At 33.0% G+C, this 15932-nt stretch overlaps 2 protein-coding genes across 6 annotated transcripts in view; one reads left to right on the top strand and one right to left on the bottom strand.

Annotated features, from left to right (window-relative positions):
• Nucleotides 1-15932, top strand: part of LOC145943087 (telomerase-binding protein EST1A) — an 87423-nt gene that overhangs the window by 7596 nt on the left and 63895 nt on the right. For all 5 annotated transcript variants that reach the window (XM_083050418.1, XM_083050417.1, XM_083050416.1 and 2 more), the window contains exons 16-17: nucleotides 260-321; nucleotides 15015-15160. In XM_083050418.1, coding sequence (XP_082906544.1) covers nucleotides 260-321; nucleotides 15015-15160 — 208 coding nt within the window. The remainder of the gene's footprint in view (nucleotides 1-259; nucleotides 322-15014; nucleotides 15161-15932) is intronic.
• LOC145943093 (odorant receptor 13a-like) lies at nucleotides 8763-11269 on the bottom strand. The gene is made up of 9 exons (XM_083050428.1): nucleotides 11111-11269; nucleotides 10839-10955; nucleotides 10637-10754; nucleotides 10093-10366; nucleotides 9858-9980; nucleotides 9633-9723; nucleotides 9257-9393; nucleotides 9049-9181; nucleotides 8763-8880 (listed from the first exon to the last, which is right to left on the bottom strand). Exons 1-9 carry the CDS (start codon nucleotides 11267-11269, stop codon nucleotides 8830-8832), a joined length of 1203 nt encoding a protein of 400 aa, XP_082906554.1. The 3' UTR covers nucleotides 8763-8829.

The raw sequence follows: 15932 nt of genomic DNA, 5'->3' as shown, positions 1-15932 counted from the left end.
ATTCTTATAAAGTTCTTGTACGCGCGTTCTATATAAATTTTTACATTTTCTCATATGACTGATAACTATCTAACAATATATATTGGATATACATATATTATTATGTTTGATAAAATTATTATTTTGATATATTGTTAACATGTTAAAATTATCATTGAAATATATTATAGTATTTCATGAAAATAATATTTTATTTTATTTTTTATTATATTTTATTATTTTCATACTTTGATACTTATGTAATCTTCTTTTTTTCTAGGTGAACAAACGATTCGTCACTTCATACCTACACGTTCACGGGAAGCTCATCACCAAGATAGGGTGAGTGTTTATTATAATTGATTCTTTTTATATTTCTTTCGTAAAATGAGAAGAAAAAGCGTAAATTGCGATGATTAGCAATTTTATGATTCTTTAATCATTTGAAGACTTGCTTATGCATAATGAAGGAGTTTGATATTAACTAATTGTCCGACATTCGCATTTCGTAAATGCCGTTTATTCTGCATCTTAGATAGATGAAGACGAAAATTATACGAAGAATCGCTTTTTGCGGTTATATGATCGAATAGAAAAATCACCATTTTGTATCTCGCTCGCATTTACTAAACGTGGATAAAGTCAGTACAAAGTTTTCTTGATTGCATAATTTTGCGTTTTGTTAAATGTATTTTTATTTCTTTCTTGTCTCTCTTAATTAATTTCCAAGCTCTCTAAAGCTCATTAATGTATTATAATGTTCTATTACTGCTACATACATTTTTTTTTCAAAGATACATATTAAATTTGTAAAACAGCTATAGCAACTTTATCTAGTGTAAAATTGTAGCTGTTATTAAATTAAGTTAACTTATTTTATGTAAAAAAACGAGTGTCTTTAATATACAACATGGTGATTTGATAAGGATAAGGAATACACACCGTAGTAGATACTTACTTTCCTTATCTTGGTTTCGCTTATAGCTTCAGGTGATATTGGCAAATATCATCTTCAATATCTTAATGAAATTCCAGAAGCAATTACGTTTAATAAGCAAAATTAAATGTGTGCACATAGTGTCTAATCTTAGCAAATTGCAAACTGCTTTTATGGAAAGTTAAAAATTTGTCGTTAGAATTCTGTTTATTAACAGAATATATCTTTTTATTGCAATAATGCATAAATAAATAAAAACTACAAAAAATACTCTCGAAATAGTCGACAACTGATATCGCGATTAAGCAAAAATAATTGGGATATTCGCGGCGTTAAAGCGTGAATTGACATTTAATCCAAACTGATTAATCTAGAAATATTGCGTCAGAGATTCTTTCGACTGTGCTTGATCGGCCAATGTAGTTCGATTAGCAGTATGAAAGAGAAAAATTAATTGAGATGAAATGTATATGTATGTTACATAACAAAGGCAAAGCATATTGGTTTTCTCGAGCGAAAAATTACGTAATTTTTTAAGTATCTAAGAAAGGTGCAATTATTTACAAATGTTTGATATACATATATTTTCTTTCTTTTTTCTTTGTTTATTTTTTGGCAGTACATTCATCAGTATATATTTCAAAATATATTTTTATACAGAGAGCATTTTCTCTTAGAATTTACCCTGAAAATCATGGTAATCGTGAGACAATATGGTATGAAAAGAATTTGATGAGAATTTCTCTGATTAATATTTATCACAATAAAAATAATATCTATCACAATAAAATATAAAATATGTTAATTTTGCTATGCAGTTTTATAAAACATGTTTTATATTTTATTGTGATAGATATTAATCAGAGAAATTCTCATAAAATTCTTTCCATACCATATTGTCCCACGATTACCATGATTTTCAGAGTAAATTCTAAAAAAAAATTCCGTGTACATTTAAAAATATTACACACAGATACAGTATATATAAGAGTACGCTTTTAATGTGTCTAATTTCATCCCTGATGCCGAGTAGACGCGGGTTCGTGGTATGTTGCTTCGTGTTTTCTTACGCCCGGCGGTAAAAATGTTAATTGACAATTGCATGGCGCCATGCACCCGACTGCCACCGTCTCGACCGCAATGCGACGACGATGGAAACGGCGACGGCGGGGATGTTGTCCTGTGTGTGTTGTGACCTTGCGAGACACTTTGCGACTACGCGAAGTACCCTCGGCATCCCCTCGGCGATAATTCACCGACGACGAATTCGGACCGCGAGAAAGAAAGATTTTTACTATCTCGGTTTTTTTAAATTTATTTTTTATATAATAAAACTATCAGTTAAATAAATTGTTTTCCGCGATTTTTGTCATGTGATTTAAAAGAAGCGCAGGGATGACGAGAGACTTTAACGGGAGGAGGAAGAATAACAATAAGAAAAGGTATAGGCGCATCTTCGGTGCTCTCTATACACTACTAAAGTTATATAGAATGTACTCGCGGTCTATAATTGGTACCAAACCAGTGCCATTGGTTAGAGGTGCTTGTTAACGACAAGGTACGTGCGTGGCATAGGCATACGTATAGATCGCGAATAGGTGGATATGGGGAGAGAGATGGGAGACCGTGCACACTCGGACGTATGGTACGGTTGGCTTATGGTGTTGCATCGCGCTTGTTGCTGCTGCTGTTGCTGTAATGGATTTGGCTCATTACTGGTTGCAGGAGCAGCGGAGTTTGTCCGACCCTACCGAGGGTATGCTCAAGGTTGCCCTCGTACCATACGGCCCATTCGCGGACCATTTCCTTTCCGTCGTAGTATCGCGCTTTTTGTTCTCTATTAGCCCTTCTAGAGCCTTTTTTAAGCATAATTTTTTTGAATTTTTTCATTAGGTTGAAAACTTTGAAGATAAAATGATATATACATTTTGAAATAATTTACACATTAACAAGAACAAATAATTAAAATATTTTTTAAATGTTTACATACATATACATTTCAAAAGGAGATTAACAAATTATACTAGATTGAAATATCTTTTATAATAAAAGATATATACACGTATATAATAAAATTTTTATAATATAATTTTTTAAAACTTGATAGAAAACAATTGTTATATCAAATTAACGTATGACTAATATAAACTATCAAAAACTGACGCACATAGGTATGTATTTTATTTGATTGATTTTGCAAATTGATTTATTGTGATTATGTGTACACGTATACTATACGAAGTATATTTCTAGTAAATACGCAGCATAATATTGCGCGAGATTAAATTAATATGTGTAATACTTTAAAAGTATTTCTATATTCATATACTTAAAAAAATATACTATTCCAGCAACTTTTTTTTTCTGAAATTAGGAAGATTTAAAAATTTCAACGCGTAAACTATAAGAATTTAGTGAATACTACTACTTATATTAGGCATAAATTAATATACTAGGCATTAAATAATATACATTAATTACATAATCTCTCTCTTCTACTATTATTTCAATTTTATAAATTAAAATTCGTAACATTTTTTCCCTTTAATTATATAGAGAGAATTTTCTCTTAGAATTTATCCTGAAAATCATGGTAATCGTGGGACAATATGGTATGGAAAGAAATTATTTCTTTGATTAATATTTATCTAATATATTTCTAATATATTATATATCTATATTTAATTAATATTTATAATAAAAAATAATATTTATTACAACAAAATATAAAATGTTTGATTAATTTTACTATTTAGTAAAATTAATCAAACATTTTATATTTTACCATTTAATAGAATTAATCAAACATATTTTATATTTTATTGTGATAGATGTTATTTTTTTATTGTGATAAATATTAATCAAAGAAATTCTCATAAAATTCTTTCTATATTGTCTCACGATTACCATGATTTTCAGGGTAAATTCTAAGAGAAAAGTCTCTCTGTATATTATAATATATACTTGCATATTACAAATAAAAAAATATCTATATACCCATGATTGGGTAGGGTAAAAGAATTGAACATTCTACAGCACGAAAATGCTCTACCAAGAACTTGTGCGCTTGTAGGTGATAGTTGATAATTTTGAATATTTGCAAATGGACAAATCGTTTTTTTTGTCGATTAAATGTATAGTAGTCCGACAGATTAAATCGCTTTTAACGTGTCGTCGTATGATAGGGTGCTTGAAATTTTTCCGCCAGAAGATCGGAAGATCGTGAGTGTCGCGTCGCGCGGTAATTAAACCTATAAATTGATAGTTAGGGAAGAATCCAGGAATCGTTTCATAACACTCGTAAGGCGAGAGAGAAGTGATCGCCGGTCGGCGCTTCTTCCATCGGTAGCGGTTAGATGGGCAAGGTAGTTTCTCTACCATAGTGAGACCATAGTGGACCATAGTGAGATGCTTCCCGAGAAGAGAGGGAGACGAGAGAGAGGATAGCGAGGATATAAAGAGAGAGATAAAGAGAAGCGGAATCAGCGAGACGCGCATACACAGCCAGAAACTTAAGTAGTGCGAGTAAGTAAAGCTACAACGCTATAAGGCTCTCCCGGCTGGTAACACACATGGGTTTCCGATGGTCGTTTACCCGCGGCCCTCCGAGTGACGACCCCGCCCGCTTCAAGGGCACCCTCCTCGTCCGATACTGCCTCGCGGACCAGAACCCGACTCCTCTACCCGGCTATCTTCTCCACGGCGTACGCTACACAACGCGTAAGCGCGCGCCGATCGCGACCATCTGGATTCTTCCCGATCGTTCCGGATGATCAGATTTCCGGCCCGCCGACCGGATTCGACAAATTACGCGATAATGAAAGCTCGATGCTCTTACGTCGTTGGATTGATCGAGAAATCGTTGTTTTTTATTTTCATAAATCATCTCTTCTACACTGATAGAATTTTTTTTTAGAATTTACCCTGAAAATTATGGTAATCATGGGACAATATGGTATAGAAATAATTTTATGAGAATTTCTCTGATTAATATTTATCACAATAAAAAATAATAATATCTATCACAATAAAATATAAAACATGTTTGATTAATTTTACTAAACTAGTAGCATAGTAAAATTAATCAAACATTTTATATTTTATTGTGATAGATATTATTTCTATTGTGATAAATATTAATCAGAGAAATTCTCATAAAATTCCTTTCCACATCATATTGTCCCACAATTACCATGATTTTCAGGGTAAATTCTAAGAGAAAATTCTCTGTATATAAATTTAAATTTATCTGATGAGAGACAGCTGATGAATAGGTAGCCTTATGATTATAATAGCAACTTGGAAATCTTATAGAAAAATGATCAAAAAATTTTAATATTACATTAAATTTAATATTAATTTTAATATTAATTTTAATATTAATTTTAATATTTTTATATCTTAATGAACTTTAATGATGAATATAACTTATCTATGGACTTTTTAAATATTTAAATGAACGTGTTTAACGCTTTCGTCGCGTCCAATCGTACCTTTTTTTTCATCTATAATATGCAAGTATACAAGAGAGAATACATAAAGGAATAATTACTTTTGCAAATTTGCAATTTACTGCTGCTTGAAACAAAAATTTCGATGTCAGCTGTCCTTGATCATCACGTTTCTCGCATTTCGTTTGGCTAATGCGTTCGCGTATTTTTATTTGCTTTTGTGTTTTTAAATTGTGCGTGAATTTATGCGAGAATTATCCGTGGTAATCGATGATTAAACGATGTTCGGAGCGTTAAGGCGTCAGGAAACACGCGTTTTAGTGTCACATTTGGTTTGCGATGAGATAGCGGGTATAGTAGTCGACCTATCGAGCACTGTCATCGACACTGCCGGGCTAATGGCTCATTATGCTGCCGTTTATATGTTTGCATTGCTGGTAAGGACGATGAGATTATACGATACGCGCGGTTCATCGGAGAGAATTTCTTCGTGGCGACTTAGCTTCGATCGAGCGAGTCTGCTAGCTGAAGATGTGAAATAGCATAGGGAAGTAGACGAGATAATTGAAGATTTAACAAAGAGAGAGAAAGAGAGAGACTGTGTCAATATTTGAAAATCACGAGAACTATAGTTGTCTATAAATACAAATTCTTTGACAAAAAAAAATTGTGCGAGATATAAAGTTTTAGAAAAGAAACAGGATTTTTGCTCAATATAGAGACGTTAAAATCTCTGAAACAATTCAAGCTTTAAAAAATATCTCTAAAGTAAAAAGTACCGATAAAATAAAGAAAAAAATTAGTTTTAAATCCGAGATTTTTACTCCGTGATCTCGTAATTATATATATACGTACTCGAGCTTACATAATTGGTTTAGTTTTCCGATCATGAAGGTAGGAATGAAGAGAATAAATACATGATATAGTGCTGAGAAAGTAAATAACATGATAAATCTTGTCCTCCATTATATTACAAAATCAGTAAGATGTGAAAAATGACCTTGATATTTACATCGTGTTGCACGATTGCAACCCACAATTTATGTCACCGTGCAGTTCCTTTCGACGGTGCTTAATCAGAGCTGGTCTACGCGTCGCCCGTGTCATTTCACGCGCCGTATTATTACTATAATTGATTTCCGAAGCAAAGTACGCGAGTTTGCGTAGGGGTTCGTGGAGCGATTTGCGATTCAAGCGACTTTAGACGATATTATTGGCCGCCAACAAATAATGATAATTACGCTAATAACATCGCGATTACGACAGCGAGACGTATGGCCTTAATCATTTTCGATACGCGTCCGATGATACATCGTCGTCGACGATTGAGTCATTTAGATTCTGTAATCTAGATAAAACTCAAGAAGCGCGCCGAGGGTGAGAGAGGATTATATTTCTATTACGGGCGATCTCGAGATCTGAATGCGATCTTGTCCCGGCCGGTGTCGCGCCGGGCCGATTAATTATTTATAATCGCGCGACCGACGTTGAAAAAGCGAAGGAATTTCGTTACCCCGAAGGTATCTATTTATCCGCGTTGCGTATTTTGCGGGACGATTTATTATCTATCCGACGGGTATTTATAGCTGCGGCTAAATTAATCTTCGCGCGCTTATGATACAACCTGCGCCACTCGCGAATATCTCGTGTGCATAGAATTATACTAGAATTTTCGCTCTAGGATTTGCCTTTTCTTGAAAAAAAAGGAATGCTGAAATTACCACGTGTCACTTGAACGTCTGTCGAACGTCTCTTTAGGGTGAAAACGACATTCACGTTATTTTAATAAATTTATATTCAAATTACATAATAAAAAATAAAAAATATCTTTTTTAAAGATATTTTTAATTATGATTTAATTTGAATATAAATTTATGAAAATAAAGTAGATACATAAATATTTATTAATTTATGTATACAACGTGAATTTTAGATTAGCAATTAATATAATACATTATGGGGAGAAGTATTATAATTTTCTATTAAATCAGATCGCTGTGCGTAATTTGTCATTTTAATTTGAAACAACTCCCCCGAAGGGATTAATCGCGCGTCATGATTATCTCCCGATCGAGGCGACGAAATTGGCTATGCCATCGCGAGAGAGGAGTGAGCTCGATGCGGGAGATAGCGCGATTGAGATTGAGCGGGAGTGGGAATGAAAGGCGGCGAGAAGAAGAAGAGCTAGAAACTTAATGCTCGTGGTACCACACTGCCGTCGCTGTATCGAGGCGAGGAATGATTATGGTGGCTAGCCCACGCAATCCGCGGGTCATGGACCATGATCTATGGTACACGACGAATGCCCCGTTATGCGTTAAAGTGCAAACTTGTTAGTCATAGTGCCAACCCGTCGATGTCGATGGGACAACCCGGGCTGCCGAGGGGGCTTCTTAAATGCCGGTGTCCTACAAATCCGCATATAGGATCCGTATAGGGTTTGCATAGGGTGAAGTTCTCCATATTGTCGGTTTAAGTCGGATTTAGTTCAGAGATTTGTTATCATTTTATGTGACTATACATAGTCTTTTTTTATGATGTGCGTAGATGCAGAAAACAAAGCTTAATAACTAAATTTAGCCTTAAGCCATATTGTTGCAACCAGTATCCTTATGTGAGCCAAGTTAACTAAAAGATCCTTATCTTCCTAGATCGCGGCCGTGATTATTTTCATCCGAAAGAATATTGAGATATCTGTAAATATACATTTAGTCTCTCTTTTGAATTATATCATTTATAAAATTATTTTATATATATTAATTTGTTATTAACTGCGTGATATTAATTGATCGTCGAGACGACTATCTTTGTCACGTTTAATGTTTCGCCTCTTCGGAGATGTGATTCTTAGGACGATTCATTACGCAGAAAGAGACCACGGATGTCGAAGGGGTTAAGCGATTACTTATTGTTAGGTATTCTTTGGTGTTTAATAGAGAATTATACGTAACGGTACGTCGGTGTAAAAGGTCGATTAGAATGACTTAGCGTTCTCTTTCTCTCTTTCTTTCTCTGTCTTATTCTCTGACGAAATAGCACATTCTCATCGAGATTCATTGAGTCAATTAAAAGACAACATCAACTGAATCGTGAAACGCAATGATTCACAAAATTGATCGTGTATCGTATTCTGAAAATTTCAAAATATATACAATTTATTCTCATTTTTTAAGTAAAAAATTTAGCGAACGTATCGGTTGATTTTGTTCATCTCGTCCTTAGAAACAAAATTTTATGGGTTTTTTTAAAAATAGTTAATTAAGAAAAATAAATAAACACAAACACAAATATATAAGAACATAAGATTATAATTATAGTATTTGAATTGAGAGAGCCAATGTTAATCTAATTATAATCCTGAAATTTAAGAAAGATGTTGAGAGATATATTTCATATATATTATTATATTATGCTAATATGATTTCAACAATGTACATAAACTACTTTGATGTGATGACATTATCACTGGAAAGAACGTAACACCGTGAAATAAGACATCGATGTTTTGAGAACCTTTAAAAAATAAAAAGTTTATATATATGTATATATATTTTTATTATTACGTAATTTTCAAACAATTATTCGACGTGTTATATAAACAATAAATATAAATAAAGTATGCCGTGCAACTTTTTTGACATTATAGATCAAACTTATAATTAATTATACAGTATTACTTACCGCACCAAAGTTTTCAACTGATAAAGTCACGACTTTACCAGCAGTTAAGATGCAAGGTGACATAGTTCTGTTCATGATTAAAAGAAATATCTTTCGACATCTTTTTGAAGTATAATACCACTTTCCTTTGCAACTACAACACAAAGCGAGATTTTTTTATCAATTTAAATAAAAAAGAACTACAGCGAAGAAATTTTTGCATTCTTACATAGATTCGTAGGGAACAGTACTATAGTCCAACAAAAATTGAGCTTGCCAAAATTGTAAAAAAAGATGAGTGAGTTGCGCAATGTAGATTGCCAAAGGTGCTGCAATATCTCTCGCATTGCTTAAATTCATCATTACCTGGAATAGAAATTTAATTCAGGAGATATTGTCAAATTGCCTTCGCGATTTTCGGATTAATTCTTATTCTTACAAATATATATATTTCGAAAATTACGTATTTGGTATTAAAGAGGTAAATAGTATTTCTGTCAATCTTTCAAATATTGATTATAATTGATAACACTACGAAATGCTTCTTGCTTACAGAATATATTTATAGTAAAGTATAATTAGAAAAAAATAAATTCGTTACATACTCGTATACCGCTTATACTCCCACAAATCATATTTAAAGTAGTGCCGATCAAGAATATATTCGTAAACAAAGATTCGATCAGTTCCGCGAATCTGCAAAATCGCGAATCTGAATCGTGATTGTGGGCAACATATTGACAAAGCGGTTATTATTTGTAGCATAGAGATCTTTTATAAAATATGGAGAAAATCTAGGATAGAATAGATATTTTTTCGTTAACACGCACTCTATTACATGGAGATGTTTACGCAAACAGTCCAATGCTTTATGGTAATTGACGTCTTTTATCTTGTCTAGCTTCATGTGAAAATTTGCGTCATTATCTTTGCCGATATTCTCTAATAAGTGTCTGGAAATGCACAAAAATATTATTGCAAAAATCACCCTAATATTTCAATTTTTAATCGTCTTCTTTTTAATCATTTCTGCGAATTCTCCTTGTGATCTCTTAATATTCTTACCCGACAATTGAGAACATTCCGCAGGCATGCTGGACTAAAGTATAATATAAGCTGTCAACCGCGAGTGTACAATATACGTGAGAAAACACGCCTAGATAAGAATGAATTATTATTGGATAGAAATATTGGTCTAATTTTTTGCCATATTCGACTTGAAATGGCAATTTCGATGCTCCCGATATGGATGACTTCGTTACATTCGCGGTATTATCTTCTAATAATGTCACAATGACCGGTTTGAGCAAATAAAAGAATGCTGTCGTATGCATAAGAACTGAAAAATATATATATGTGTGTGTGTGTGTGTGTTATACAAGCAGACTTTCTTTGATCTTTATTTTTTTACAATTTTTTTGGAATATGAAAATGTTTAAAAATTAAGCAAAAATAATTTTTTTTGCAAATTTTAAGACTTAAAATATAATTCAAGAAAAAATTCGAAAAATTACAAAGAATGTGAAAAATACATGCTTATATGTATACTCGTTCTTACATCCAAAAAATGCACAGTTTGCTATATATATTTACAGTTTTTATAATATACCCGTGTAAAATGTCGTCAAATGCCGTCCGTACTCGCAATGGCGTGCCAGAATAGCCCTTTCCACATCTGTATTTAATGATAGCCAGTCCTCCTCTATCATTTTAAGGCAAGATTTTATCTATATAATACGCGTATTTTCCATTGCATCAATAATTTTTGTATTGTACAAAAGATTTCGTCAAAATTCATAAATAATTCTTACACGTTTGCTGTTGAACATCATGCTTGCTATTTTAACGCTGAATATTATGCTAATCAATACGGCTGGTACACTCTCGAAAATGTCATCGAGATCCGCTGAGGTTAATACATAAAGCAACTGTATCCAAATTATAATATATTGTAGAATATATCAAGATTTTTTATTGACGAAGGAAAGAAAATTGTGCAATAAGTTGGCGCAATAAATAATCTGAGTATAGTGAATTATTTTCTCGTACAAGGATGTAATTTTTTAAGATTAAATATATGTACCTGAGGTATCATAATACTAAAACAAAACGTAAACATTGGCACGAAGCGTATATATCTGTCACGAAGTCTATGATATGGCCATATTCCTGCTATAGTCATGTATACTTTAGGAATAATATAGTACCGACTATTCCAAATGTCTTTCTTCTTGTCGAACATTATGTGAAATATTACGATTCTTTGTGAACGTTTGTCGTTCGGTGAATTGTAGGAGCTATATTATCGATTCCTACGCGTGACAATTACTTAGTTGAATTATTACATCGTCTTTGCTACGTAAAAGGAATCGATAATATAGCTCCTACAATTCACCGAACGACAAACGTTCACAAAGAATCGTTGATAATCTGTAATACTAGTATTTCACATAATGTTCGACAAGAAGAAAGACATTTGGAATAGTCGGTACTATATTATTCCTAGGTAATTGTCACGCGTAGTTGAATTATTACATTGTCTTTGCTACGTAAAAGGAATCGATAATCGAGCTCCTACAATTCACTTACTTAATTACATGTTCAATTACATGTGTAGTTGCATGTGAACTCTTCCTCTTTCGCATTTTCACATAAAGTCAGTCCTTTCATCATTTCTCTTTGTTAAGACTTTCCTTTATCATAATAGTAGAATTTATTATCTTCCGGATAATTCTTCGAACGCAAAATTGATGTACGCATCTGACGCATTTGTTCATCTCATCTTGAAGAGAACGCAAGTATATTTGTTTGGAACAATTCGGGAGAATAGAGACCATGATCTATTATTATAACCATGTTATTTATATATAAATTTGTTATTAATTGCGTGATATTAATTGATTGTTTAAATTTTTACATTAACCATTTCTTTCTTTATATATATTTTTTAAATCTCATAGGAGATTCTCTCTAATTAAATATATAATTCTTTTAAAAAGATTTAATTATAGGTATAGAAATATGAAATTGTTATATAAAATTTTCCACGAGAATTTTATTCCAATGGAGTTTTATTATAATTTTGTTTAGGACAATCTCCTTTTTTCTGAAACTTAGCAAAAGCATAATTAAATCGTAAAAGCTATTTCGTCAGTCTTTATTACATCGTTTCTGTCACAAAGTGATTTCAATTCCGCACCGCATCGGCGCCGCAATCTCTCATTGAATGCAAAAGCATCCAGAGCGCTTATCTCGCACGTGATAGCAGCGTCGCGTCGTAATAAAAGTGCAACGGGCAGTTTAATAAGCCCACGTGAGGTGTATAATAATTGTGTTTTTTAGCATCTATCAAAAGACCGTAAAGTTAATCGGTCGTCGTCGCTACCTCGGAATTTTCACAAGCCTCATCTCGGGTCCGCCGTAGGATTATTATCGGTTATCTATGATCGATCGGTCGCAGATATGACTTTTAGTTGCCGCGCATTATCCCGAACGAGGTCGTTCGATCCGCCGTGAAAAACCTGTAAAGCGCGAACGAGATAAAGAAATCGACGATCATGGAGTCACGAGCAGGCCCGATATCGTCATGTATCTCGGCTAAATGGTATTAATAGGTAGACAGATTTACGATTATGCTCTCGAGTAATATGAAAATTGCCAATTACTCGCGTCCATTCACCTCTATGTCAGTATCAGTCGTCGACGTGCTGTCTCTTCTTTGCTAAAAATAGATTTCTATTGGAATAATATATTGAGTCTTTCGTTAAATTTTTGAAGTAGAAAATGTCTTGCTACATGCATATCGTAATGTAATAGAAAATAGAATTTATATAAAATTGATTGCAATATTAAAATTTCTTATCTCAATTCCAAATCTGTCCAAAGATTTTTTTTTTTAAATTTTAGCAGCTGTCTATAAACAACTCGTAAATGTCTACATATTTCTTTCAATTTTTACAAAGGCTCAGTAACGAAAATATCGGACAAAATCGTTTAGTATTAATAAGATCGAGAAAGTTAGAGCAGTCTCGTGATTGCAGCTGAATCCAAATCAAAGTAGTATGAGTCGATGATTGAGCGTCCAGAGCGAAGAAAAATCAGATGATTCTATAATTCAACCTTCGACGCATTTCTTAATTTTACATTCCCACGATAGTTTCTTTAAAGGATTATAATATATCAATCATAGCATTCAATCGTGTTTTCGGATTTTGCGAACAAGGTCATATTTTTTTCGCGCTACTAAAGGATCGGCATCCATTTGAGCAAAATTGCATTTCGCGTTGTCACATTTTACTCTCGCTCGCACTGCAGCACCGGCGCAAATAAATATTCGGTTGCGATTATATTATGTGATGGCATACCAGCTTGATTTCAATCGGCGACTAACGGTCTTTTTCGAAGATCGCACGAGCGTGTGAGTGTGACTGATTCGCGCCGAAGGTGTCCGATTTCAGCAGCCGCGTTTATCGCTCGCGGCGTAAACGCGATGTGGGAATGATGCCTCTTCTTCAGCGCATTCTCTTTTCGCGAGAAACCCCAGGTTGGCGATCGAGGACCGTGTCGAGACGGACTATCTTCCGTTCGATATTTCGTCTCTTTTTGGAGATACGATTCCTAGGGTGATTCATTAGGCAGAGAAACCGCGAGTGTCGAAGGGGTTAACCGATTACTTATTGTTAGCTATTCTTTCGTATTTAATAGAAAAAATATAAGTCAAAATCAGTTAAAATGTACATCAACTGTATCGTGAAACACAATGATATTCGCAAAATTGATCGTGTAGATTATCAACGATTCTTTGTCAACGTTTGTCGTTCGATGAATTCACTTACTTAATTACATGTTATATGTGCAATTGCATGTAAACTCTTCCTCTTTCGCATTGTCACATAAAGTCAGTCCTTTCATCATTTCTCTTTATTAACTTTTCTTTATCATAATAGTAGGATATACTATCTTTCGGATAATTCTTCGAACACAAAATTGATGTATACGATGGCACTATTGTTGAAAGAAATTGCACATCGGTAAGAAAAACTAGAATTCGAATAATTTCTCTCTAACAGAAGCTCGAATTATTATAAACAATTCAATTAAAATTACTGTTCTTTTTTATTATGGTACGAGTCAAAAATACGAGAAATTGATTCTGAGAAGTTTTTATATGTATATTTTAACATAATTTATAATTTTATATTATTTTATGGAAAGGGTTTTAGAGATCAGAAGATTGTGTCGCAAATATTAGAATAGATCGTGATATCGTCGAGTGAGATGTTACGCGGATTTATGTGACATATATACACTATATAATATATATAAAATATATATATATATATATATATATATATATATATAAAATGTGTGTGTATATATATGGTGCGCGGAAAGAGGCTGTGGGAAAGATAGCGCCTGCTATGCGAGATCTCCCGTTGCTATTTCGCTGTCGTGTTTACGAGAATGGCCCCTCGGCTCCAGACCCCGCGGCCAACCTTCGTCCTCCTTTATCACTAGCCATGCGAGATTAGCCGTTGAGTTGACGGACATGGGTCGCAGACTCATTGATTCCGATCCAAGTTCGATTATTTTGCGCTCGATCGATCGAAGCGATCTTTATGTGCACGTTTCCATTTTTCGTACCTTTAATCCATTTTCGCACATGCGTACAGCATTTTCAAAAAGACGAGAACAGATTTATTTTGTTGAAAATCGTTTATATATTGCAAAATTATTAAATTATATCTTGGCATGTTGATTAAAAAATATATACATATATCTAACTCTATTCTCATTTATGTATAATGTATAATATTTAATTAACTTTTATCAGCTGTTCGATTTTTCATCAATTAGGTCATTCAAAAATGACATTTTGATGTAGAAATTGAAAGCAGATTTACTCTAGTTTAGAGATTATTTTTTACTAATTTATTTTTATATTATATTTTTATACTAATAAAAAAAAATTTTTTTTTTTTTTCCAGAATGGAGACTTTTCAAGAAGCCGGCGTTCAAATGCTGAAGGAATTTAGAGCCCTATTGCAGCACTCACCGCTACCGCTTCCTGGCACTCGTCTACTTCAGCTTTTGGCGCTTAACATGTTCGCTATCGAGACCACGCAGCTGAAGGGTGAGTCGTAATTTATTTTTCTTTTAATATCAAAAAATCCCGTTTATATCGATAAAACATATGAATCGTACAAATATGTGAGATACTTTGTCTATCTTCGAGAACTTATTAAGATGATGGATTATCATAGGTTTTAGAAAAAGATCTATGAACTTTCGGTTAACGCGAATCAGGTTCTTACAAAAATATATATCACAATTTTGTAAGAAGAAATATTTAAAACAATCTTTAGAATTTGAAACAAAAATCTTTATATATATATATATATATATATATATATATAAATTTACGTAAAGTCATATTAATTGTTTGTATAAATAATATATTTTCTTACATATACATGTATGTGAGACTACATTTTATTTTTACTGAGATAATTTATGACATACAATCAGTGCACATTTGAAATGATATTTGGATACTTTTTTGTCATTCTCTTGATTGTTAAATAATTTTCGTATTCGCGACTTTGATTATGGAGAAGAACACCACTCTAAATAAAATCAACCGACTAACGAGCCGGTTGTACTCGTTTTAGTAATGTTAATTCTTTTCGCGAATTTTTTGTTTTAAAGTGGAATACACGCTAGAAAACGAGATACCGAACCGGTCACCATTTGCATCTTGCATGCCTAGATTATACATGAATGCGTATATATAAATTCTACTGATCTTGACAAAATTGCGAAGTATTTCTAGCGCAGTTTAAACCTAGAAAAAAAGTTTATTTTTCACACAAAATTGATTTCCAATTTGCGTTGCGGAAATTTTG

This window comes from Prenolepis imparis, unplaced genomic scaffold (assembly GCF_030444845.1).
Source record: "Prenolepis imparis isolate NDT839.2.m4 unplaced genomic scaffold, iyPreImpa1.0 SCAF_11, whole genome shotgun sequence".
NCBI lineage: Eukaryota > Metazoa > Arthropoda > Insecta > Hymenoptera > Formicidae > Prenolepis > Prenolepis imparis.
The sequence above is the reverse complement of the archived record's forward strand: the minus strand, read 5'-3'. Positions and strand labels throughout refer to the sequence as shown.

What these genes read in the sequence shown, in the direction of transcription:
- LOC145943093 (XM_083050428.1), bottom strand. Translation starts at nt 11,269, where the DNA reads ATGTTCGACAAGAAGAAAGACATTTGGAATAGTCGGTACTATATTATT. An exon ending in TTAGTATTATGATACCTCAG is followed by an intron (nt 10,956 to 11,110) that starts GTACATATATTT and finishes ATTTGGATACAG; the next exon opens with TTGCTTTATGTATTAACCTC. An exon ending in GGAGTATAAGCGGTATACGA is followed by an intron (nt 9,394 to 9,632) that starts GTATGTAACGAA and finishes TTTCTATTCCAG; the next exon opens with GTAATGATGAATTTAAGCAA.